At 39.9% G+C, this 25,630-nt stretch overlaps 1 protein-coding gene across 1 annotated transcript in view; it reads right to left on the bottom strand.

The window, feature by feature from the left end:
- The window catches only part of PIEZO1 (piezo type mechanosensitive ion channel component 1), a 3,550,337-nt gene that overhangs the window by 928,717 nt on the left and 2,595,990 nt on the right, over nt 1-25,630 (bottom strand). The window contains exon 29 of the mRNA XM_044081575.1: nt 3,939-4,039. Coding sequence (XP_043937510.1) covers nt 3,939-4,039 — 101 coding nt within the window. The remainder of the gene's footprint in view (nt 1-3,938; nt 4,040-25,630) is intronic.

The following is a 25,630-nucleotide window of genomic DNA, read 5'->3' as shown; positions in this document are numbered from 1 at the left end:
TTTCCCAATATACTCAGCATCCTTCCTCAGCACATATCCAAACCAACGTAATCTTGCCTCTCTGGCTTTGTCTCCATACCTTCCAACCTGGGCTGATCCTCTAAAATACTTATTCCTAATCCTATCCACCCTCGTCAAACCCAGTGCAAATCTTAACATCTTTAACTCTGCCACATCCAGCTCAAACTCCTGCCTTTATGTCAGTGCCACTGTCTCCAACCCATATAACACAACTGGTCTCACTACCCTCTTGTAGACCTTCCCTTTCACTCTTACAGGTACTCGTCGGTCACAAATCACTCCTGACACTCTTCTCCACCCACTCCATCCTACCTGTACTCTCTTCTTCACCTCTCTTCCACACTCACCATTACTCTGAACTACTGACCCCAAGTATTTAAACTCCTCAACCTTCGCCACCTCTACTCCTTGCATCCTCACCATTCCTCTATCCTCCCTCTCATTCACACACATATATTCTGTCTTAGTCATGCCTACCTTCATTCCTCTTCTCTCTAGATCATATCTCCATCTCTCCAGGGTCTCCTCCAACTGTTCCCTACTCTCACTACAGATCACAATGTCATCTGCAAACATCATAGTCCACAGGGACTCCTGTCTGATCTCGTCTGTCAACCTGTCCATCACCACTGCAAATAAGAAAGGGCTCAGAGCTGATCCTTGATGTAACCCCACCTCCACCTTAAACGCATCCGTCACTCCCACCACAGACCTCACCGCTGTCACACTACCCTCGTACATATCCTGTACCACTCTTACACACTTCTCTGACACTCCTGACTTCCTCATACAATACCACAACTCCTCTCTAGGCACCCTGTCATATGCTTTCTCTAAGTCTACAAAAACACAATGCAACTCCTTCTGGCATTCTCTGTACTTCTCCATCAACACTCTCAGAGCAAGCATTGCATCTGTAGTACTCTTTCCTGGCATGAAACCATACTGCTGATCACTAATCATCACGTCCCTCCTTAACCTAGCTTCCACTACTCTTTCCCATAACGTCATGCTGTGACTGATCAATTTAATCCCTCTGTAGTTACTACAGCTCTGCACATCACCCTTATTCTTAAAAATCGTTACCAAAACACTTTTTCTCCATTCCTCAGGCATCCTCTCACTTTCCAAAATTTCATTAAACAATCTGGTTAAAAACTCCATTGCCATTTCACCTAAACACCTCCATGATAACATCCTTAAAAAAAGAGTTAGATAAGTTAATACACATATGCAAGGACTTGTGGCAATTTCTAAGTCATGCCAATGTACGTCTTTCGACTTTTCCGGATTAGGGGTTGCCACAGCGGAACTCTGGTCCGCTAATGATTGGCAGTAGATTTTTACGTGCCGAGTTGCCAGCTCTGATGCACAACCTTCAACGAAGGTATGCCCATTCACGCATGTCTCCACACAGAAGACGCTCTAGCTGAGAATCGAAGACAACATCTTACTATGAAGTGACAACACTAGCGCAGCACCACCACCGCAGTAAGTCATGCCAATAATATTGGTTATTCAGAGGAAGGTATTTTTGTAACCACAGATGTTCAAAAGCTTTACTCAGTTATTCCCCACGGGGTGGGGTTGGAATGGTTTTAAGAGAAGTTTTTCGAACTGGGTAACCAAAATACTGACATGATTAATGCAGTAGTGGTTTTAATGGAAACAGTCCTAGGAAATAATTTCTTGTACTTTGAAGGACAGTATTTCAAACAGGTTACCGGAGTAGCCATAGGCACTGCATGTGACCCAATCTTCGTCAACTTAATCCTGGCACACTGAGAAACAAAATTTATCTTTAACAGCAGATTTTCAAACTCTTGGAAATTTTACACATGCTTTTTGGATGATATTTTATCTTGTGGACTGATACACAAGATAAACTATTAGAATTTTTAGAGTACATTAATAATAGACTAGATTTTTTAAAATTCCCTTTTAATTGTGATAAGGAGAAAATAGTATACATAGATGTTGAACTGTCAAAAAATATAATTAATGGGAATTTTACTTCTTGTATCCATAAAAAAAGATATAATTAATGGGAATTTTACTTCTTGCATCCATAGAAAATATCCAGAGAAACAGAAAAACAACTTTTCAAATCCATACTTGCATTACAACAATTGGCATATTAAGTCCCAAAAAAGTCCGTTGTGAAAGGGCAATTGGTTTGAGCAGCTAGGGCGACCTCAGATTTGGACAGCTTCCATAAGGAATGTGAAATTATGGTTGTTGTGTTTCACAAAAGAGATTACTCTATATGTTTTACACAGGAAATAAAGGATGAAGTAGTTACCAAAAAAGAAATGGTATATATGTCCTTATTTTGAATAACAGTAGATCCTGCAGTAGTTGGCAGGAAGTTAAGGCCACTGAAGGGTTAAAAAGTAATAAATACTGTATAATGACTTTTTCTTTGGATAGTAAAGCAATAATGGATGTCTTACATAAAAACTGGAATTTTTCAAATCTGAAGGGACCTTATATAAAATATTAGGGCAAAAAACATATATTACATTTAAGAAAGATAACACCTTCAAGGATACCTTAGAAACAAAAGAAACAGTTGTCCCATTTTAAGAGCAAGTTGGGCATGAGAAAATGTGGTAGTTGTTCTCAATGCCCTTATATAATGCAAGCAAATCATTTTAATATTGGTGGAAGGGAGTTCAATATTAATGGCACATTTTCTTGTAATGCAAAACAAGTGGTGTACAAGTCTGTGTGAAATTCATGCCCTACATTTTATTTTGTAAAGACATACAGAAATGATAGCAGATATATAAACATTTGTTAGACATAAGAAAATGCAGGAATACAAATGCTTTCTGCAAACACATCAATGAGTTTGTCTCATAAGTTTGGTTTTCTAGCTATTGAACAAATAGTAAAGGACCCTTGTGGTTTTATAATTAACAAGCACCTGGGCAAGTGTGAACTAAAATTGCAATAAAGATTGGATGCCATGAGTTTTGCAGGTTTGAATGATGCTAGTTCCATTCATGCACTGTTAAAGTTAAAAATGTTTTAAGCATTAAAATACTTTATTTTATATATTTTTTGTAATGTTTATAAGTTAAAATTATTGCTATTTGTTAGCAATTTTGTTACACTAATTATTGGAATAATGATTAAGAATTTTAGTGATGGTTCTAGGTCACATGATTTTTCTGGATCTAATATTTAAGTGAGGTCTTTTAATTAAATTTTAGTTCCGATGAAGTTCCTTTTTAAGGTCTGGAACTAAAGGGTCAGCCAATAAATTTTTTTTTGTTCACAAGTGTAGGTGTTTGGTCCAGTTGTTCTGCTATAGTCTCCATTTGTGATTCCTAGTTTATAATACTGTGTTGCGTTCTAGTTAATTATCTTTAGAAAACAGCAATAAATTACATGCTTTAGCTAGGAGTTTTTTGACTACACAACCATTTTCTCTGCACCTATGAAGTTATTACTGACACATAGTGTACATAATCTTAACCAGACTGGCCATTAAGAATAATTTCAAATCCAGAACTGGATTTTACTGAGTGATTGTGAAACTGATGACAGAATGAAATCCAGTTTGAGCATTCTTGCATGAAGCTGTCTCTATCAGAATGCACTATTGGAGTGTGGTATGAAAGATGCTGTCTGCAGAATTAATGTGATGTAATTTGCCTGCTTTCATTGTATTACCACACACTTAAGTAGCTAGGTCTGCTATAATAACCTATCAGTGCCACAGAAAGGACTCATACAGACCAAGAGCTCATCTTTTTTATTGTAATTTTTGCAGCTGTCTTTGGGAGAGGGCTGCACAAACAACATTTTTTGTCAAAATTCCCTCACTTATTGATTCTCTTACAATAAGACTCAGTTTGTTACCAGATTCAAACCATGATTTGTCCAACTCAAGTGCATCTATAACTCACCTGGAAGGCACTTTGCCTTGGTGTCTTCTGCTCCTCAGCTAGAGTCTCCGCTTCTTCTTCGGAGTCCGACTCAAACAGATAGTATTCACCTGCATGAATCACTGCATGACCGTTAAATGACCAGGTAGTAATTGGTACAACAAAGAAAAAAAAAGATTAGCAATGAACAACAAAAGCTTTTAAATAAAATAATTGTCTACCTTATCTTAGATAATAAGGCAAAATCAAGCTTAACAGCATTACATCAAGATAAGCAACTAGCCCTTGCTTTACTTTTACAACTCTGCACACAGATCAGAACTTGGAACAACTGCTGAATTGTGTGTGTGTGCATCAAAGATATAAAAGGTAGCCATGTGCAAATATACAAATAAAAAGGAACTGTATGTGGTGTGGATGTACGCACATCGACACACCCACATAAACTTCATCTGCGGGCAGCATATGCTATATATGCTCGCTTTTGTCAGTTTGTATACACTTAAATCCAGCAATCGTCAAAAAAAAAAAAAAAAAAAAACTGGCAGAAGGGAACAGATGTATGCATACAAGTTGCCAAATTTACCCAAAAATGAGATCCTTTTTATTCATCATTATGTTCAGTTTGCTATACTTGCTAGTCCTACTTAGTGTTGAAGTGCTGCTTGTCCCAGTATAAGCTACATCTAATAAGTGGCTGTTTCTGGAATCCACAGCACTTCTGAAATAAATTTAGTCTTATCTGTCCCTCTTAGCTCATGCATACCTTTTGGTACATCCTGGCAATCAGTTCTTTCACAGTACACTGTTCACTCTTATAATGTCAGTAAAGCTATACAGCTTCTTGCTCAGCCCTCAGATTAAACTTCTGTGGCTTGTTCTCACAGCTTCTGACCCAACTACATCATCAATAAAATACACTTGAAAGTTGATTCACTAGTCGGGGATCTGGGAACTCATGTACATAGTAACCTAGCCTTAGACCAATACGTGTCCAAGGTACTAAGGAAAGCCTTCTAAGCTGCTCAACTTATAAGCAAGAGCATGGCATCTAGGTTCAGACAGGTCACCACATCACTGTACTTCACCCTCATCAGACCCATCATAGAGTATATAGCCCCCTTTGGTACGTACCTGACCAGACACATGCAGCAACTGGAACATCCACAAACATTTCTTACAAAAAAGAATACAGGGAGTAAACACAACGTCCTTCACTGATCACCTTAAAAAGTAGTCTCTGCATGGTATCATACAGACTTCTGAGAGGTGATCTTTACCTGGCACATAAAGCTTCCCAGGACCCTGTTTTGATGAATCTTCTGCACATCTGCAAAACAAACATCAAACCTGCTAGACTAAAAGACCTACATTTTGCTTGCAACATAAATAGGACATGTTGGAAAGACAGATATGTTTCTCAGATAATTCTAGTTCTCTGGAACAGACTCCCATCCATGTGACTCAGAGTTCCTCCCTATCCCTACTCGAGCACAACCTGGAGTAAAGGATGTGTAACTGGAAATTCACCTCAGTCTGGCTCCTATGTCTCTGATGGACAGAGTCAGTCAGTAAATCACCCTCTATGAATCAAAGATAAATCAAATTTGTGGGTCACATTTGGGTGGCACATTTAAACTTTTAAGGGCTCTAGTGATCATTAGCCTAGTATACACCTATGAAACTATGAACCACATACCACTTCAGAAGCACTGTTTTTCCTCTTTTACCATTTTCCCTTTCTAGCCCCAGTTGTGATTCTCTGTGTCACACAAACACCTACATACCTGCTCCTAACAGTCTAACAACTCTTATCTGCCACCACTGGCACTTGGCAGGGGTATCGTTTACAGTCGAACATCGTAAGGCATTTTACTTGTATCCATAACCTCTATGAAGCATTTATTCAGTGTTCCCTAGCATGAAGAAGACCATAGATTATTACTATTTGTGCTTCAAAGACTGCTATACAACAGACTCCAACTGGTGTATGGTGCATGCACTGAGGAACAACAATCTAACTACACCCGACAGATGACAGAACTGGACTATGGTCAACCTGATGCCACTAGTTTGGCTCACTAGGAATCACTACATGAACCCCAACCACTAATGCTATACTCAGTAATGAGACCCCAGTGAAATTAATAAGCAGCACACACTTGGGAATGCTTGTGATCTACTTGAAATCTTCATATTAGAGAGGCACACAGCTGGACCTAATAGTCTGTGAGAGGGTCCCATACATAAACAATTCACAAGAAATGCAATCCTTATATTCAACCAAAGATTCCTGTTCAAATTCAGAGCAGCAAGTGGTTCACACTGCCTGGTGCCTCAATGTTTTAGAACTACAGAACACTTACTACACTACATATCAGCGCATGTCAGTAACTCATTCATCTTATCTTCTGAACTATCATGCTGGCATTGTAGTGTCTCACACAGCCTGCCTAATTCACTGCCATTCTAGGCACAGTAGAATCCAAACAAGCTGCTTACCTCACATTTGAAAACCAGTAACCAAGAAATGGTACCAGGTAAATGTTCCATTCATAAACGAGGTTCATTTACTGCCACCCGATCTACTATTGTTTCTACTGTCCATGCCCAAAAGACTTCCTGCACATTCTGAAGACACAAGTACTGTCTAGGTGTGCAACAAAGTGAGATACATTGCCAGATGCCTCTAACAAAGATATTGGTGATGTTCCCAATTAAGATGACCCTGAATGCGAATGACCAGTCTCAGTTTGCAGTTACACAATTTGATATTATTATATGAACTTTGTACACAAGGCTGAAAAATTAAGAGGAGATGACTCAAGTCTGGCAGAAGTCTGCTCATGCTTCTACTGGAGACATTTATAGCCAGACAGATTTCCTAGAGAAAGAGCTAATTGCTGACAACTGACAGAATCTGCTACAGATCACATTATAAAGTTAAACAAGCACTGTCACCGTCAGCCAAGGTTCTCTGGTTCAAAAATTTTATCTCTGAAAGCCAAACAAGCTACCAATGTTCTGTTAGCATTCTGAGTTGCTGCAAAGGCTTCCCTTTGGGAGGAAGAATGGCAGTTGAGCTATGATTCACCAGTACAGCTTTCTCACAGGGAGGAATAAAGATTCTCCTTTGCCCAATGTTGTGGTACTTCCTGGTGAACTCCTAGTCCCAGGCATCAAAAGAATTAATTCCAGCCAGATAGCTTGTGTGGGTGGCAAGCATGCACAGCACTGTGTGTTAATTTCATGCATGACACCAAGGGATCTGCACTGAATGCATATTACTACTTACAGCAAACCTGCACAAAAAGGAGTGAGAGCAATAAAAAACAGCCCTGCTGCTCACATGTTACTGAAGACTACCTGAACTCTGTTTTTGCACTTTAAACATAGTGGCATTGCATAACACCCTAAACCTGGAGCTCTTACCCCACTGGGTTATGCGAGTAAGACAGCACAATGAATGGACTTGATGGATGCCTAGATGAACCTAATGTCAGTTTAAGATACCAGAGACAAAAAAAAAAAAAAAAAAAAAAAGAGAAAACAAACCTCATCACAAACTCAATGTGAGAAGTTTTTCAAGGCTTCTCTCATCTCTAGCTTGAGAATAAAGTGGATTTGTTTTAACTAACAAGTTGATTCTCTCTCTCTCTAATCACTATTCCCCACAGAAAGTACTGCTGATATGTTTTATACTTGCATGCTAGCAAGATATTTAGCTAGTGTGGGATTTACTCTCTTCTCTGTGGCTGTATGGTCATCGAGTTGCTGTATATCAATAAGAGGGTGGGGGTGCAAGTGCTTTTTTAGTTGTAAGAAATAAAGATTTTATAGTATAGCAAGAGAGGAAAGGCTGTTCAAAAGCAAGATTAAGTTAATATGCTGTGATGTGGGGCTACTGGATGGGGGGAGGGGTGTAAACATGCACTGATTATACTATACGTAGAATTAAAATTATTTATCTTACTTATTCAGGGGTGGATACTAGATTTCTGCCCTTGGTTTAAGCTATAAATAACTGTTTTTGTAAGCATGTAGGCTTGAAGAGAGACAAAATGATGAAAATGCTAAATTCCTTGCATCTTCAAAGATCTTATCTTGTTTTTTTTTCCATTAACAAGTATTCTCAATGGGATTCAAGAAATCTGCAGCTGAAGGCAGTTGAACATTTTGTTCAGAATGAAATTTACAAAGATTCCTTCATACACCTGCAGAAATGTAAGTTGTTTTTTTCTCACTGTTGACTATGTTTACTTGGAGACAAGCTGTCTGCAGGTGTTAATCAAGTTGCTCGTGTTCTGAGCATTCTTTACCAAAGAAAATGCAAAATTTAAAGGTACAATGGCAAGCAGTTCAGTGAAAAATAAAGTTGGAGATTATATGAAGCGAGTAAGACACAACAGCCTTTGTAGCTGCCTAATTAATGCATTTAATAGAACAGTGTACAATTTAGTTTTATTTAAAGATAGCTAGTGCTTTTTTTTCTCTTGGGGCAAAAGACAAATATCTTCTGAAAGTATACAAATGTTTTTAACATCTGATAAAGAAAAAGAGAGATAAGAAGAGAACAGACACCAATCAGTGTATCTGGGAACACAGGATGTAATGTGCATTAGCATGGACAACTTTAATTTTAGGTTAAGTAATGCCTGTGGTTGTAGCTGTCAATTTGGGGCAATTGTTCAAATCTGGAGGGTTAAACTTCATATTTGTGAAGATGTACATAGTTTTGTGCATTTGTTCTAAGCTTACAAGAAGTGGGAAAGTGAGCAGAAAATGTATTTAGGTTTTTGTTTGAGGGTTTTCATTAAAACAAAATGTCTTGAAAAATGTGATATAGGTTCAAATGGAGATGAGAAAAAAATAACTGTACAAGAGGTCAGCCTGCCAAACAGTCTGTGCATAAGACAAAAGCTGAAAATACACTTTAAAAATAAGTGTCATGTATATTAGGTGGGAAAGTACAGTTTTGTACCTACCATAAATGTAGATGTTCGAGTGTTCACCCTGCTGCAGTCATCACACTTGGGTTATCCTGTCGTCAGGCGGTCCCGCAGTCGGCCGGATTTCCAAAGTCTTGGTCCGACGTCGGTTGCTGTCGCCTCATCCCTGATGTCAGTGCGCCAGGGGTACATATATTGCAACCGACGCCATTTTCTTCAGTTTTTCTTGCCCCAGATGTCAGGTGCCCTCAGAAAGGTGATCCAAATTAGTACCAAAAAGTGAGAACACTGTACAAACACAAAAACCCTTCAGCTATAAGCAAATACATCAGTAAGGCACAGCAAAGATTTAGCCAGTAGATCAGAGGGGTTGGAGGGAGGGTAACTTGGGACTGCAGCAGGGTGAACACTCGAACATCTACATTTATGGTAGGTACAAAACTGTATTATGTTCATCGTGTTACCCTGCTGCAGTCATCACACTTGGGTTGAGTCCCAAAGCTAAGGAAGGGTGGAGGCATCATAGAGGGTTAGTGGAGGCAATGAGGCCCTGCAGAACTGCAGTGGCGAAGCCTGCCCTAGACTTAGAATAAAGAGGTAAGTGATCGTGTTTGGTGAAGGTGTGTACAGAACTCCAAGTTGCAGCTTCTAAAATTTCCTTGGTAGGAACCCCCCTGAGAAAGGCTGTAGAGGTAGCTGTTGCCCTAGTAGAGTGGGATCTAATGGTAGGAGGAACTGGTTTCCCATGATGGGTATAGCAGAATCGTATGCAATGGCCTAGCCATTTAGAAATGGTTTGCTTGGATATGGCCTTCCCTTGAGAAGCTGTAGCATAGGAAACAAAGAGCTGGTCAGTTTTTCTGAAAGCCTTAGCTTTATCCAAGTAGTATCAAAGCTGCCTATGAATGTCCAAGGAATGCAGGAGTCTCTCACCTTTGTTCTGTGGATTGGGGAAGAAAGTGGGTAGATGGATGGTTTGATTTAAAGCTACACTGGAAACCACCTTAGGCATGAAGGAAGGATTAGTTCGTAGAGAAACTCTGTCTTGATGAAAAATGAGGAAAGGTTCCACTGCCATAAGTGCCTGTAATTCTGAAACTCTCCTAGCAGAAGTTATTGCCAGGAGCAGAGCAGTCTTCCAAGATAGGAACTGAATTTCTGCATAAAAAGCTGGTTCAAAGGGAGGAAGCGTTAGTTTTTCCAGAACAAAGTTGAGGTCCCATGTTGGTGTAGGAGCTCTTCTAGGTGGTCTAATGTTTTTTGCCCCTCCGAGGAACTGTCTTAGGAGTGTATTTGAAAATAAAGGTGGATTTGTGTCGTAGTGAGCTGAAATAGCTAAAGCATGGATTTTAATTGAGGAGAAGGAAAGTCCTTTATGCAACATCTCAGCTAGATACTGCAGAATGTGAGGCATATGAGGCTGAGTTGTGTCTTGGCCTTTAGCTTGGTTCCAAGCAGAAAACCTTTTCCATTTGTCCGAGTAAGCCTTCCTGGTGCCTGGCCTCCTGGCTTCTAGAATAACATCTAGTACCTGCTTGTGAAAGAGGGGCTGATTGGATGCTTAATTGATTTGCCATGCAGCCAGGTTTAAGGTTTTGATCTGGCTGTGCAGAATCTGCTTGTCTTGTTGCGTGAGTAAATGAGGTATTTGAGGCAATATCCATGGTGGGCTGTGAGCCATATTCTTTAATAGCGGGTACCAGTGCTGGCCTGGCCAGTCTGGGGCTATGAGAATCATTCAAGGTTTCTCCTTTTTGACCTTCAAAAGAACCTTTGTGAGAAGAGGTAATGGAGGAAAGGCATATGCTGTCAGGTTTTTCCAACTGAAGGAGAGAGCGTCCACTTTTTAAGCTTGATGGTGGAATGTCCTTGTACAAAATTTTGTCAGCTGGTAGTTTTGAGGATTGGCAAACAGGTCTATATTTGGTAGGCCACATCTTTGAGTTATCATTGCAAATATTTGTAGGTCTAGCTTCTACTTGTGGGGATCTTTGATGTTTCTGCTTAGGTCGTCCGCCAATGTGTTTTTCTGTCCTGGCAGGAAGTGAGCTTGTAACTGGACTTGGTAGGCCACAGCTGTGTTCCATAAGATTAGTGCGTGCCTGCAAAAAGGGTAGGAATGTGTGCCCCCTTGTTTATGTACCACATTACTGTGGTGTTGTCCATCTTTATTGCCAGTTGTCCAGGCTGTAGTAGATCCTTGAAGGCTGTCAGAGCTTTCTGTATAGCTAGCATCTCTTTTTGGTTTATGTGCAGTTTTCTTTGTTCTGCAGTCCAGAGGCCTTAAATGCATTGACTTGCCATATGTGCCCCCCAGGCATAGTCTGAAGCATCTGTTGTAATAGTTTGCCTGGGTGGGGGCAAGGTGAAAGGCTGACCCTTGTTGAGGTGACATGCCTATGCCCACCATAGAAATTCCTGTTGAAGGCAGGGAATAAGAGATATCACTGTGTCCAAGCTGTGGCTGTGTTGAGACCATACGCTTTTTAGGTACCATTGTAATTTCCTCATATGCAGTTTTGCAAATGGTATTATCAGAATGCAAGATGCCATGAAGCCCAAAGCCTGCAGAATTTTTCTTGCAGTTAATTGGGTCTTTGTTGCCACTGTCTTGAAATATTGAGTCAGTTGTAATTGCTTGTCTGGTGTAAGATAAGCCTTCTGGGCCATTGTGTCCAAGCTGGCACCCAGGAATGTCATTTTTTGTGAGGGTACTAGTTTTGACTTCTTTTCGTTTACTGTGTACCCCAGACAATTTAGTAGATGCTTTACAAAAGCCAGATGTTGTAAGAGAATGTCTTTTCTTTCTGCTTGGATGAGGCAGTCGTCCAGGTATGGATATATTTGAATTCCACTTTGTCTGCAGTATGCAATTACTGGTGCCAGGCATTTTGTGAATACTCTGGGCACAGTAGATAAGCCAAAGGGCAGTGCAGAGAATTGATAATGGGTTGAACCTGCAAAGAAACGGAGGTATCTTCTGCAACTTTGTCTGATAGGGACATGCAGGTATGCCTCCTTGAGGTCCAACGTTACCAGCCATGCTTCCTTGCCCAACATGGGAAGTAGCTGCTGTAGTGTTAGCATCTTGAATTTGGGAACTTGTAAGTAAGTGTTTAGAATTGAAAGGTCCAGAATTGGTCTCCAAGCATTTTCTTTTCTGGGTACTAGGAAGAGTCTTGAGTAAAATCCTTGGCCTTGCTCTTAGAGTTGGTACCCTTTAAATGGTTCTCATGGCCATGAGAGCTGTAATTTGTTTTTGAGCCTCTGCCCTTTGACTTTGTGGCAGGTTTGGCATTCCTCTTTTTATTGGCAAGGTGTGAAAGTGGAATCTGTATCCTCGTAAAATTATGTCTAGGACCCATTTGTCCTTTGTGACCATGTGCCAGTTGTCTGCAAAAAGTGCTAGTTTTCCCCCCAGGGGGGCTGACAAAACAGCTTTGTTTGGCCAGCTGAGGTGCAAGTCATTGAGTTTGCCTTCTGGTGGGTTGAGACCTGTCTTCTCCTCCCTTCAGGGTTGGAGTGCCCCATTGGCAAGATTTATACTGAGCTTGTGGTTGTCCTCTGCCCCTTGGGCGCCTGTATTTACCCCTCTGAGGCCTGTCAGTGGCTGGAAAGGAACAATTTTTTGTTGGCCAGTTTCTGCTGAAGCGAGGGGGTTGCACCTGTAGGAAATCTTTGACTGTCTGCATTGATTATGCCTTATCTTCCATTTTCTTTAAAACGTCTTCTGCTTTAACACCAAAAAGAACATCCTGCTGTAAGGGAGCATCTATTAGTTTTGCTTTAACATGATCAGGCAGACTTTGTTCCTTTAACCAGGCATGCCTACGTATAACTGAACCAGTGACAGCTGCTCTGCAGGAGGCCTCTAAAGAATCAAACCCACGTTGTAAGGTATGTTTGCCCACCTGCTCGGTGGCGTGCAACAAATCCTGTACTTCTTTCAATTCAGGTTGTTGAGGTAGGGTGGTTATCTTTTGTTTTAACTGAGAGATCAGAAATTGCTGATACTTAAGCATATGAAATTGACAGTTTAGAGCTCTCATAGCTAAAGTGGCTGAGGTGTAAACCTTTTTCCCCCATCTGTCTAGTGTTCTTGAATCCTTTTCAGAAGGTACTGGATTTTTAGCCATGGAAGCTTTAGCCCCCTTGGGACCCTGGGAGATAGTCTCTGGGTCAGCTACTGGGCTTTTGTAAAAAAAATTGTGGGAATCAGGAACTCTGTAGTATCGGTCAGGCTTGGCCGGGGCAGGAGGCAGAGAGTCAGGGTTGAAACTGGATTCTAAATAGGCATCATCCACAATGTCCAAAACAGGAGGGATGGCTAGAGGTCTGTGTTGGGGGAGTAAAAGAAACTCTCTGAGCCTTTTCTTGGAGTCAGAGTAATCCTGACCTTCCCACTGAAAATGTTCCCTCATAGTGTGTAAAGTTTCCCCAAAAGAGTAATCTTCTGGAGGGGAAGCTGAGGGAATAGAGTCCTCAGCATCAGAATCATCATAAGGAGAGAAGAAATAGTCTTGGTCCTCAGAGGAATCCGAAGAAACAGACAGTTGTTCAGAGGAAGCAGATTCTTCCTCTTGTCTAGGCCTTTTGTCAGGAGGAGGCTGAGAACCCCTGATAAGAGAAATCAAATCTTCAGCCATCTTGAGCATTTGTTTCTTAGGCATAGGGCCTTGAACAGGAGACTGAAGTGAAGCCTTTTTCGATTTGGAAGGAGTTTTCGACTTGGAAAACATTTTGACTCTAAGGGTCAGTCTGAAAACGCCTTCAGAAGGCGATGGTGTTTCAGAAACACCGACGTCCTTGGAAGGTAAATCGTCGGTAGGGGCTGCGTCGGCCTAGTACATTCCGTCAAAATATCCGTAGCATTCTCGGGTTCCTGAACTGCGGTAGTCAGAGGCTGCATCGAAGCCTCACTGACAACCGGAGAACCGGAGACCAGATCAACCGAGGCCTCGGAATCGGGCTTAGGCCTGGGCTGTCGATCCTTATCCCTGTGCTTTTTGTGCACGCCGGTAGTAGGTAGCTCCGACAGCATGTTACAATTCACTTTTCTGCCAAAAAAGTGTTGTGTGAAATCAAATCGTCTTTTAATAGTACGTTTATTAAATTTAGCACAAAAACGACAAGAAGTGACGTCGTGATCAGGGCCTAGGCAAGGTATCCAATAAGAATGAAAATCCTTATGAGGCATTTGCTTCCCACAAGAAATACAATTGTTAACTTTTTCTGACATCGGTCTGAGGCAAGAAAAGTTTCCCCAATGGGGTACTTAGCTTTATAGAAGACTTCGGTCTGAAATTCGAATTCGAAAATGTCAGGAGTCGGCCGACCGGCACTTATGAACTGCTTCTACTTCGGGCACCGCGTGGCAAGAAAGACTGGGGAAAATGGCGTTGATTGCAATATATGTACCCCTGGCGCACTGACGTCAGGGATGAGGTGACAGCAACCAACGTCGGACCAAGACTTTGTAAATCCGGCCGACTGTGGGACTGCCTGACGACAGGATAACCCAAGTGTGATGACTGCAGCAGGGTAACACAATGAACATCAATAGCTTATCATAATAGGTACTCTATCCACATTATCTTGGAACGCAAATGGCTTTACAGTTATAGCCAAAAGGAAAGAATATTGATTTATATTAACAAATGCAAAGTGCAAATAGTAATTCTGCAGGAAAAGCATTTGGAAAACTGTGCATGTGAATTTAACTAAGAAAGGATTTCAGGATGGATATTTAGCAGAATACAGGGACAAAGGAAAAGAGCAGTAATCATACCGATTGCTAGAGGGGCTCCAATAATGGTAGAAGAGGGTAAAAAGACAATAATGGTATATTTACGGTAGTAAGGGGCTACTGGCAAGTGGGGAGGAGGAAGACAGCTCTAGAATGAATTTATATTCCATCAAAAACTGCTGTTATGGAGTGTGACAAAGGGAAACACTGTCAGTCCAGCTAGCTGGAAATTTGTAAATAATTACATGCCATTTGTGAATATCAACATGATTCATATACTTGTCTTAAAATGTATTAGAACTGTATGTTATGTGTATATTAAACTGCTGGTACAAAAGTGTATGCTGGACAGTGTTTGTATAGTACTGAGTCTAGATGTGTGACCACAGCGTACCCTGCTGGATTAGAACAGAAATGTCTATAAACTATTGTACATGTGTAAGTGTATATGTTTTAACAGTGGGAACTAGAATATAGAGGGTTAACTTGCAAAACTTCAAGAAAATAGTTGAAATTAAATTGTTTTATGATTGTGCTATAAATATTAGTTTCAATGTAGCAAGGAGGCAAGATGTCTAAAACTAGGGTTCCTTCTACATTGTTTTGTAAGTGTTTTATTGTTTTCTGTCTTCCAGCAGTTGTAAAGATCTTAAAGATATGCATTTTTCACAGGGAGATGCTAAAATGCTGTCAGTTTCTAGCAATGGGGGGGGGGGGGTTGACCTGGGATAGTCAGAAAATAAAAGTGATTTCATCCTGCTGCTATCCATGCAGCAATATTTGAGAGATTAATTTAAGAACTCTCAGAGAGAGAGACAGAGAGAGAGAGAGAGAGAGAGGGTATTTTGTATGTGACCTGGAAACATCCACTCATCACTTCTGTCTGTTTGTTGTTCTGTAAATAAGTTTTAGGGCATAGTAACTCTCTTGGATTCAGACAAGAATATATTAAAGTATAGCTTAGATGTTTTCTTTCTTTATTTTGTCCTGCAATGTTGTTTTAAATATGTCCTGTGATTTTGAATTCTGATACAACTGATTACTGACAGAGTAAGGTCTTGTTCTTTTATTATTAAATATATTTAAACCTATCATTGTGGTTGATATCTGGGGGACATATTTAAGCTCTTAGAGTACTTGCATATTTATTTGGTGACACTATGGGCCACTCCTAATAGCCTTGTCACTTGGTCAAACTACTATTTGGATTAATAGATTAGTACTAAGCTAACTGCCCTTGCGAGCCATTTTAAGCTTATCCAATTATCCCTTGTGAGACTCAAACCCTGCACCTTGTGTTTGTAAGGCAAACACCTTAACCATTAGGCCACCCTCCCAACCCAGTAATAGTAACATTACACAGTAAGACTGGACACCCCTTGCTAAGGGCCTTAAAGTAGGTGATAAGGAGCTGGCTGGTGGCAGTGAAAACTACCTTACAGTCTGGGCAGAAGGGGACAGAGCTGGTAAACCTATACTAGCCTTTCCCAGGTGTGTGTGTATCTGTATATAAATCAAATCTCAAAGTGTGTGTGTGTGTGTGTGTGTGTGTGTGTGAACTACTTGAGCAGGGACACAAGGCAGTGGCTGGATAGAGAGGGTGCTGGAGGCCTCAGCTTGGTCACTCAGCGGAGATCTCAACTCTATAGCTGTGCCAGTGGGGAGTCTTACTTGGGATCTGGAGAAAGAGGGAGAAACCACCCCAGACTGACTGGGATCTCTGTGTGCTCTTAAGGGAAATTGCACTTTACTGTGTGTGTACTTATCCCCCCACTGTTGCCAATTGTGAGGATTGAAGCTCTTTGATTAGTGGGCCAGTGTTGGGGCGTCACATGGAGGTTAAGAAATTTTGGGGAGAAATACTCACCTTTCAGTTGGGAATATAACTTATAGGTGGGGATTGGAACTTGATTTGGAACAATGAGACTGTATCAGGGGACCTAGAAAGCAAAATAAAACAAAGACAGCAGATTCGTGAAGAAAGTTTTGAAAAAAAATTGGTTTAGAAGACATGAAATCAATAGCAGGAACTCGAATAGAATTTACTTATAATTCCCTAAGATACAATACTTGGCTAGACTAGAAAAAAATTATATTTCACATGAATATATGCATTTGACTGAAAGTTTAGACATCCATCCAATAAGTGTTTCACATCACACACTGATAAAAACTAAAGTAATGAAATCAAAATGAGACACTGGTGCTTTCCACATACATGTTAGAGGAATTTAAGGAATTGGTAGTGGAAATTGAGTTGAGAAAAGATGCACTTTCGAAGTTTAGCTAGAGAGTGGGATAACATGAAAATGGAGTTTAAAAATAGGATAGAAATAAATAGAAAGATATGGTTAAGAAGTAATAATAATTATTTAGACGGGCTGACAAAGGTTAAAGTATTGCAGAATATGGAGAACAGAAAACAAGAACAGGTGCAAATACAGACTGCTAAAGAGAAAATAAGGGTATTTGGATAATATGCATGTGAATAGACAGACTGTTGTTAAGCAACTATTTCATGACAAAAACTCCAACACAAAAAAATTTAGCACATCATCTTAGGCAACAGAAAGTAAAAGGGGTTGTCACTAAAATTAGGGAGCCAATAACAAGAAAAATAACCAGGGATCTAATCCTGTAGAGGTATTAGAGACAGTTCAGAAATGTTATGACAATTTGCATAAAGCAGAGAAATTTGGTAATTAAGGAAGAGCACAAATGGAAACATTTATGGAACAATTAATTATGCCAAGGTTAGAGGTAGATAAATCTTAACAACTAATAGTAACACTGGAGAAAATGAGAAAAATGGTGCTGTATAATCAATCTGTAGGAAAGTTTCCAGGAACAGATGGTATTTCTATGGAAGCGTGGAAGTTAGGAGGGAAAAAAGTGAATTGGAAGATTTTGTTTAATGGTATTTTAAAAGGAGGGAAAGTGCAAACATCTTAGAAGAAAACTGTGGTGGCTGTATTACCCAAAGATGGCAAAGACCCATCAGACTCAGCTTTATACCGATCCATTTCAATGACTATAAAGTGTTTATGTCTGTACTAGTTATAGAAATGGCAAAGATGTTGCCAAAAATGACAGACATGGATCAATGCGATGTTGTGGAGGGGAAGCAAAGATCTGACATTAAAAGAGCAGTGATGTTCCAGAGGGAAGGACAATGTAAGAAAATACTGCAGTTGTTGCTGGTGCGTCTTGATGCACAGAAAGCATTCAAAAGAGTAGGCTAGTATTTTATGAGTAGAGGAATGGCAGCACTTGCATTTCCTGATACAATGATAATGTTAATCAGGAAGATATATGAAGGATCAGAGGAAGGAATTAAAGTGTGAGGGTTCCTCTATGATAACTTGTGTTTGAACAAAGGAACCAAGCAGGGTTGTCCTGTTTCCTCTTTATTTGCTTTATATTTAGAGCCATGTGCAAAAAATAACTTGTGTTTGAACACAGGAACCAAGCAAGGTTGTCCTGTTTCCTCTTTATTTGCTTTACGTTTAGAGCCACGTGCAAAAAATAACTTGTGTTTGAACACAGGATCCAAGCAGGGTTGTCATCTTTCCTCTTTGTTATTTGCTTTATATTTGGAGCCACATGCAAAAAATAAGGGACACAGAAATTTTTAGTATGTAATCAAGAAAAGTTGGCTTTATTTGCAGATGACATTAGTTTGTACCAGATATATCCAGAAAAGGATATTGCAGTGTTGTGGAACATTTTGAAACAGTCTTTTTGGGCTAAAGAATTAACAGAAATAAAACAAAGACTACAACCATAAATTATGTACTCACACATGAATGGCAACTAATGATATGCGAGAAGAGTCTAAACAAAAGAGCATACCAAAACTGAGACAGTGGAAGCTCTTGTTTATGGATATGGATAGTAGTATACAAGCAGTGAAGATGTTTTTCGTCCCTTTAGTTTTATATACAGGTCAGATATATTTTCATCAACAAGAGGAGAAGATGTGGGTAATAATAAAGACTTGATGGAATTTATCTGGGAGATGAAGAGGGTAAGGGTTAGGTAGGATAAGTTGATCCTTTCAATAGAACAAGATAGTTTAGAATTACTTGATTTAAAGGGATATTATACAGAGATATACAATTAAGGCTCATACATAAAACACAAGTAGAAAGTTAGAAGTCAAAATGAAAAGGGATGATGAAGTAGGGATGAAGTTCAATAAATAATGAGAAAGTGGGATTCTGGATGCAGATCCTTAAGGAGAATAACAACAATCATGCAGATTATTACATTAATAAAGTAGCATAAAGTATTTTAAGAACTAAGCCAACACAAGAACGGAGAAAGGAGATTTTACCAATAAGTAGGGTACAGAAAATATGCAAGAAGGGTGTGGAATTTATTGGAGAAAACTGGCAAAAGAACCAAGGTACTGGGATCAAATAACTAGAGAGGGAAAAGTAATAGAATGGGATGAGGTCAAGATAATGTTTGGAATAAGATAACTGGAAACATGCATTTTGAGAGTGCAATGAGTTGGCAGACTTAAAAAATTCCCTACAGAGTACTCTGTCAGAAATACTGAGTGAAAAAATGTCTCTAAGGAAATTATTCTTTTAAGCTGGGACACAGGATTTGAATTGCCTAGACATAGTAAAGCCTTATAAAGTATAATTCTGTTGGCTGCCAAAAAAGCAATTACTAGAAAATAGAAATCAAAGTCTAAAGCAACATTATTTAAAATACTGACTATTATAAAACAGACAAAAGAACTGGAAGGGGGACCTTTAGAAAAGGGAGGGAGCAAATTACATAGAAATAAATGGAAATTGCGGGAATGATACATGCAGAATAATGTTCAGGAGGAGGAATAAGGTTTAAGGGAAGACTGGTGTCGAGCAAATTATGTAAAGTTGGACAGATGATAGTTATTAAGAAAGAAAAGATATGTGATGCATAGTTTATGTGAAGGGAAAAATGTTAATATGTTATTTTCTGTTAATGAATATTTGCCTATGTCTTAAGTGATAATTTAACAAAGGTGTTTGAAAATAAGAGGGGGAGGCACAGGAAGGCTTGCCCCCTGCAAAGGGTGCTTTCTCTTTGAGTTTCAATGTGCTGAAGCTTCCATTAGCATGCCTTATACAGCTGAAGCTTCAGAAAAGTTAACACTGGTGAGACATAGCACAACTGATTGCAAGGTTCTTTGTAAGAACTTTGACTCTGGATTTATGTTTCAATGCTGGAAATTTATGAGCTGATGAACGTGACCGATGTTTTTAGGCCAAAATATGTAGTCTGCATCCTAGTCCTACAAACCTTGTATAATGAACTACCACCCATCTCTGTACTGAAACTAAGTTATGTTTATTAATGCACACTATCTTCCTTTGTTCCCTAAAAGAGACAGCTGCACCCATCTTGAAGAAATCATTTCTGAATTCTGACTATCCAAATGTCTATAGCTTTAGCTCAAAACTTCATTAACTAAGTAGGGATCTGAAGAAGATGGAGATTTTTAAAGGCTTACCTACGAGCAAATTGATGCACAGTGTTTCACAGACCTTTAGTGCAAAGATTAAATGTTGTTGTGAGTCATCATAATGTATTCAATTGTGTGAGCTTGTAGAGCACTTTTTTTTGGGGAAGGTTACCCTTTTGTTTACTGTGGTGCAACTATAAAGCTGGTATATACAATTTAGGAGGATATGGGGGGGCAGAGCCCTCCCCTGGTGGATGCGGTGGGATTAGCCCCTATGCAAAAAAGTTTTTTGCTGTTGTTTTTGTGTGTGACTGTGTTTTTGACTATTTCCAATCTTCATATTTAAAAAAATGGTGCGTCAAAAGACCATATGTTGCAACTACGTATAGGTGAAACCCTATTAAATGGGTATGTTTTTGAATAACCACAAACTATATTATATTTCTCAATGTGCACAGCGAGAGGGCCACTTCTTGAATTTTGAATGTCCAACTAAGTATAGCTCACACTCAGAATTTCATACCAACCCAGTGGCATAAAGGGATAAAGCCCAAACTATGGCCCAGGCTACATTACTTTGAGTGCTTGATGATGCTGGGAGAAAGGAAAGCTACACTTACCCTAGGGAGGAGGGGGTCAAAAGCTGGTTGCAGGCTGTAGCAGTCATTCAAAGGAAGGAAGGAGGCCTTCAGCCTGGGGGTGTGTGTGTAGCACACCAAGCCACCATACGGTGGTGGCCTTCATTAAACAAGTGCACAGGAGTGTACAATTGCTAGAGGAAGGCACACTGGATAACACTGTGAAGAGAGTCAGATGTCTCCTTACCAGAGAGGAGGAGTTAAGCTAATAACAAAATGTCCTCGGTTAAAATGTCAGCAAGGGTACAAAGCACCCCTCTTGGTTGCCTAAATGACATCCCCCAACTGCTCTGAAAAATGGGCTCTAGTCTGATAAGGAAAGACGGATGGTTGGCAGGCAGTAGGGTAAAAAGCACAAACAAAATAAAATCCTCAAACCTACTTATCAAGATAAAGTTCGAAGAAAGCACAGGCCTTTTAAATGAAGCTATTTCTGTCCAACCACATCTACACTATACTTTTCCAACGTTTCTTCAAGTGCAAACACAATGAGATGACCAATCTTGTCAGAATTTAAATGATTTTCTCCAAGCAAGATTCAGAAGCACTTGTTCTAGCTTGATTTGTCTGGTTTACAAAACAACACCTGACACTGTAATCTACTATGCACTGGCAGAGACACAGCATACAATCTGTGGATGAGAAGTAAGAGTCCTAAACTTGTTTATTAAATTGTGGGCACAATCTGTTGGAAAGCTGCTCACCTGCACCTCACAGATATAAGAACCAAAATGTCTGGCTGCGCACCCACATATCTGCCTCTTTGTTGAGTTGCAACTCAAAATGTGGATCTTAACTGCAGAATTTAATGGATGAAGAATCTAAGCGTGGTTCTCAAAAAAAATTGAAAAGACAGGAGGCAGTCACTGTAAGCTCTTGTTGTTCCTCTGTGAAACCAGATCAGGTTTAAGCTCCTGCCTTCATATAATACTGTAAATACATGACGAAGCACTACTGCACTAAGGCTGCATTACTGTAATGTTGCTTGTTTGGGGTTTTATGGCATCAATCTATACCTTTGATACAAATATATGGTTCCACTTGAAAAAACTGAATTACCATAAAATCGAACATTAGACTGTCAAGACCACAATGTCATATAATCTAAACATCGAAAAATGAAAACATTGAGCACCAAAACATCAAATTGGCTGCTGAAATCACCAGAGTAACAAGAACTCGCAAAAGCAGCTACAAATAATCACAGACCACATCATCAAACATATAAACAAAACACACACTTCCCCTGCGCCCTATGCATATAATAGTTAGCTTCTCCATGCCACCAAACATTGACACTTTAAAGTACAACTCTGTCATATAGCAGCATAACTTAACTGGTTTCAAAATAGAACTTTACAAATGTCCACACAAAACGGTGCTTTCTGACGTGTATACACACTGAAATCGCTCTGCTTTAAAGAACTTTGATGTCCAAAACTAAATGTAATGAAAAATAGAAAATAAACAACTATGGGTTTCCACTATACATCTCTGGAGGACTTTCACACCACAACTTTCTCCTTCGGATACAGAAATAGAATTGTCATGACCTTTATTCTTACTTGACAACTTTTCCATCCAACACCAGTAACTTCTGAAATTCACTATACCTTCCAACTTATAACTGTACCTGTCAAATATAACCTTAACCTAACCCTTCTTTGACTTACTTAGAACATACAGGATCCTACTACTACACTACTACAGACTGTGTCTTCCGCCATTTTTAATAAATGTAAGACCAGCTTCTTAAAGTTATTGACACTATTATCTAGCTCTTCAAGTTACAATGTAAAATAACACGAGACTTCAGTACTATTGTGCAGGGTTTTCCGGTACTAATTCGATTTTTCTGAGGTTCAATGTTTTCATTTTTCGACGTTTAGATTATATGACGTTTGGTTTCGACATTCTAAGGTTCGATTTTATGGTAATTTGATTTTTTTTAAGTGGAACCATATATATATATATATATATATATATATATATACATATACACACACACATACACACACACACGCACACACATATATACATTTACACATAAACATACACACACACACACACACACACACACATATATATATATATATATATATATATATATGAATGCAACGTTCCAAGCAGAAAACAAAACCCAGAGCAGATCACATCATTCCTGTGATCGGTAGCTGGTATTGCTTTGCTTTTAAGTGTTGTATCATCTTCAAAATATGCCTACAAGCTTACTAACAGCACTGCACAAACTGGGCCATGCTGAGTCACTTTCTTCAATGTATATGTCCTTTATCACTCTCTGTACTCTTGGGGCTGACTTACAGACTAGAACTGGCTATGCTTCTCCAATTCTTCTTCCACTGAACTCTTTACTGCAATGGATCAGATATAGTCAAGGTGCCTGACAAAATGAAACTCCAGCCTTACCTGTTTCAAAAAGCCTGTAACCAGATTTTTAAACAAAAACAAAAAATCCTTACCAACCAACATTTCAATTCAACTAAATTCTAAATTGTAATGATGTGTAATAGCTTACGTTTCATTGTTATGGACTGGTAATATATCAAAGCCTACACTGTTTTAAATTGCTTAAGGCACACTGGGGAATATCACCAAGATGCCAGCTAAAGAATGTTTGCTGTTGGTTCAGATTGCCTACATTTACTATACTGTCATTTTTTTGGAGGGACACCTCTTAATCAGAATATCTGCAGAAAAAATGTGTTCTTAATGTATCACCTGATCCACAATGGATGCCCTTTAGGTCTACAATTGTAACTATTTTTAGTTCCAGTCAAATTTAGTATCCTAAGCTAGTTACGAAAATAAAATTGCCAAAGATTCCAAAGACAACCACAAAACATTCTATAACTATGTCAAGAATCTAAATGGCAATGCTCAGATCTGCTCTGAGCTAAAACAGAATGGCATTAAATATACTGATCCGAAGGATATTGCCAATATCCTGGCAGATCGATTCAGTGCCAACTTCACCCCCTCTCACCCCCTAAATGGCCCATCTCAATACCGGAAGATTGCCAAATTCCAGTAATAATGGCCACACAGGTACAAAACGCACTCTCTAAAGCCAAGAATACAGCATCCATGAGACCAGATGACATCCCGGGCTGTGTACTACATGAACTACAATATGAACTGGCACCTCACCTAAGTGTCATGTTTAATCATAGCCTCACCTCATGTTTCGTGCCCACTGAGTGGCGCAGAGCTACAGTTATCCCAATCCACAAGGGGGGATCCACCTTGGATCCCGGAAACTACCGTCCCATCAGTCTGACAAGCCTTATCTGCAAGGCCATGGAGCGTATTATCATGGAACTTATAAACAAAGACATTGGCAACCTTCAAACACTGGACCCCACCCAGTTTGGGTTTGTGAAGGGCCGATCTCGTCTCCTGAACCTGACTGACTTCTTTGAATCAGTCTCCAGAGCCATGGACAAGGGTAAGGTGGTCCACACAGCCTATCTAGACCTTGCCAAGGCCTTTGACACCATCCCCCACTCTGGAATCATAGATAAACTTACTAAGTTGGGCATTAATCCCTATGTCACCCAATGGGTTGTTAAATGGCTTACTGATAGAACCCACACTGTAAAAGTAGCCGACTCCAAATCCAGCTCCAGACAAGCGACAAGTGGAGTACCTCAGGGTTCAGTCCTGGGGCCGCTCTTGTTTGGCATCTACTTCTATGAAGTACAGATCAACACTAAGGGACTCTGGCTAACAAAGTTTGCAGATGACTGCAAACTGGGAGCCATTATTGAATCCTCAAATGATGTGGATACTCTACAAAAGGGCCTTACAGAAACAGATGCTTGGTGCCAGAGCCATGGGCTCAAGCTCAATGCCAAGAAATGTATTGTTATCCCCTTTGGGAAAAAACATGTATCCATGAATTACCATATAGGTGGAAGTACACTATACACAGAAAGTGTGATAAGAGACTTAGGGGCACAGGTGGACAGTGGTCTCACCTTCGATAACCACAATGCCACAACAGTCAGGAAATCCTTCTATGTGGCACACCTCATCACGAAGGGCTTTTCATCCAGAAAAAAGGAGGTCATTGTCCCACTGTACTCATCCCTCATTAGACCCATTATAGAATACAATGCCCCATTTGGTATGTACCTCTCAAGACATCTGCAACAACTGGAAAGGCCTCAGAACTACCTCACTAAAAGAATCACAGGCCTAAAGCAGATGCCCTACGCTGACCGCCTTAAAAAACTCCAGCTGTACTCTGTCGCATATCGTCTGCTCAGAGGCAATCTCTGCTTAACATACAAGGCCATGTCAAACCCAGAGCTGTTGGACATGCTACACTTAAAGAAATCCCAATCTCTCAGAGCTACACGCTCCAGAGATCTAAACCTTGTCATCACAATAAACAAAACATGCTGGAGGGATAGGTTCCTGACCCAGAGACTCCCCAGACTTTGGAATAGATTGCCCATACATGTCAAGCAGAGTGCCTCTTTGGACCTCTTCAAGAGGAACCTTGACGATTGGATGGGAGAAAGGAAATTCACCCCAGGGATCACGTCAGTCGCCCTGCTAGACAGGGGTCCAGGAAAGTAAATAATGTGGGAAGAAATAGCCAGGGAATTGTTATGGCTAGGCTTGTATAGGCCCTAGGGATGATAGCCTAGTACCAACCTATGAACCTATTTTCAGAGGTTCCTACAATCTTCAGCCTGTTTTTCATATACTGACACTTTTGATCTTAGGTGGTGCACTAAGACGGCACCTGGCTGAAGAGTCTGCTAGTTCACCCCAGCTATATAACAAATGCACTTTCTGAAATTCAAGAAAAACACTGACAATTTTAAACTTATAAAATAGACATTTCCTCCATTTATAGCAAACTCCAAGCTCCCTTGCATTCCAATGTG

This window comes from Protopterus annectens, chromosome 8.part1 (assembly GCF_019279795.1).
Source record: "Protopterus annectens isolate FY-2018-M chromosome 8.part1, PAN1.0, whole genome shotgun sequence".
Taxonomy (NCBI): domain Eukaryota; kingdom Metazoa; phylum Chordata; order Ceratodontiformes; family Protopteridae; genus Protopterus; species Protopterus annectens.
This window is presented reverse-complemented; position numbering and strand designations above follow the sequence as displayed.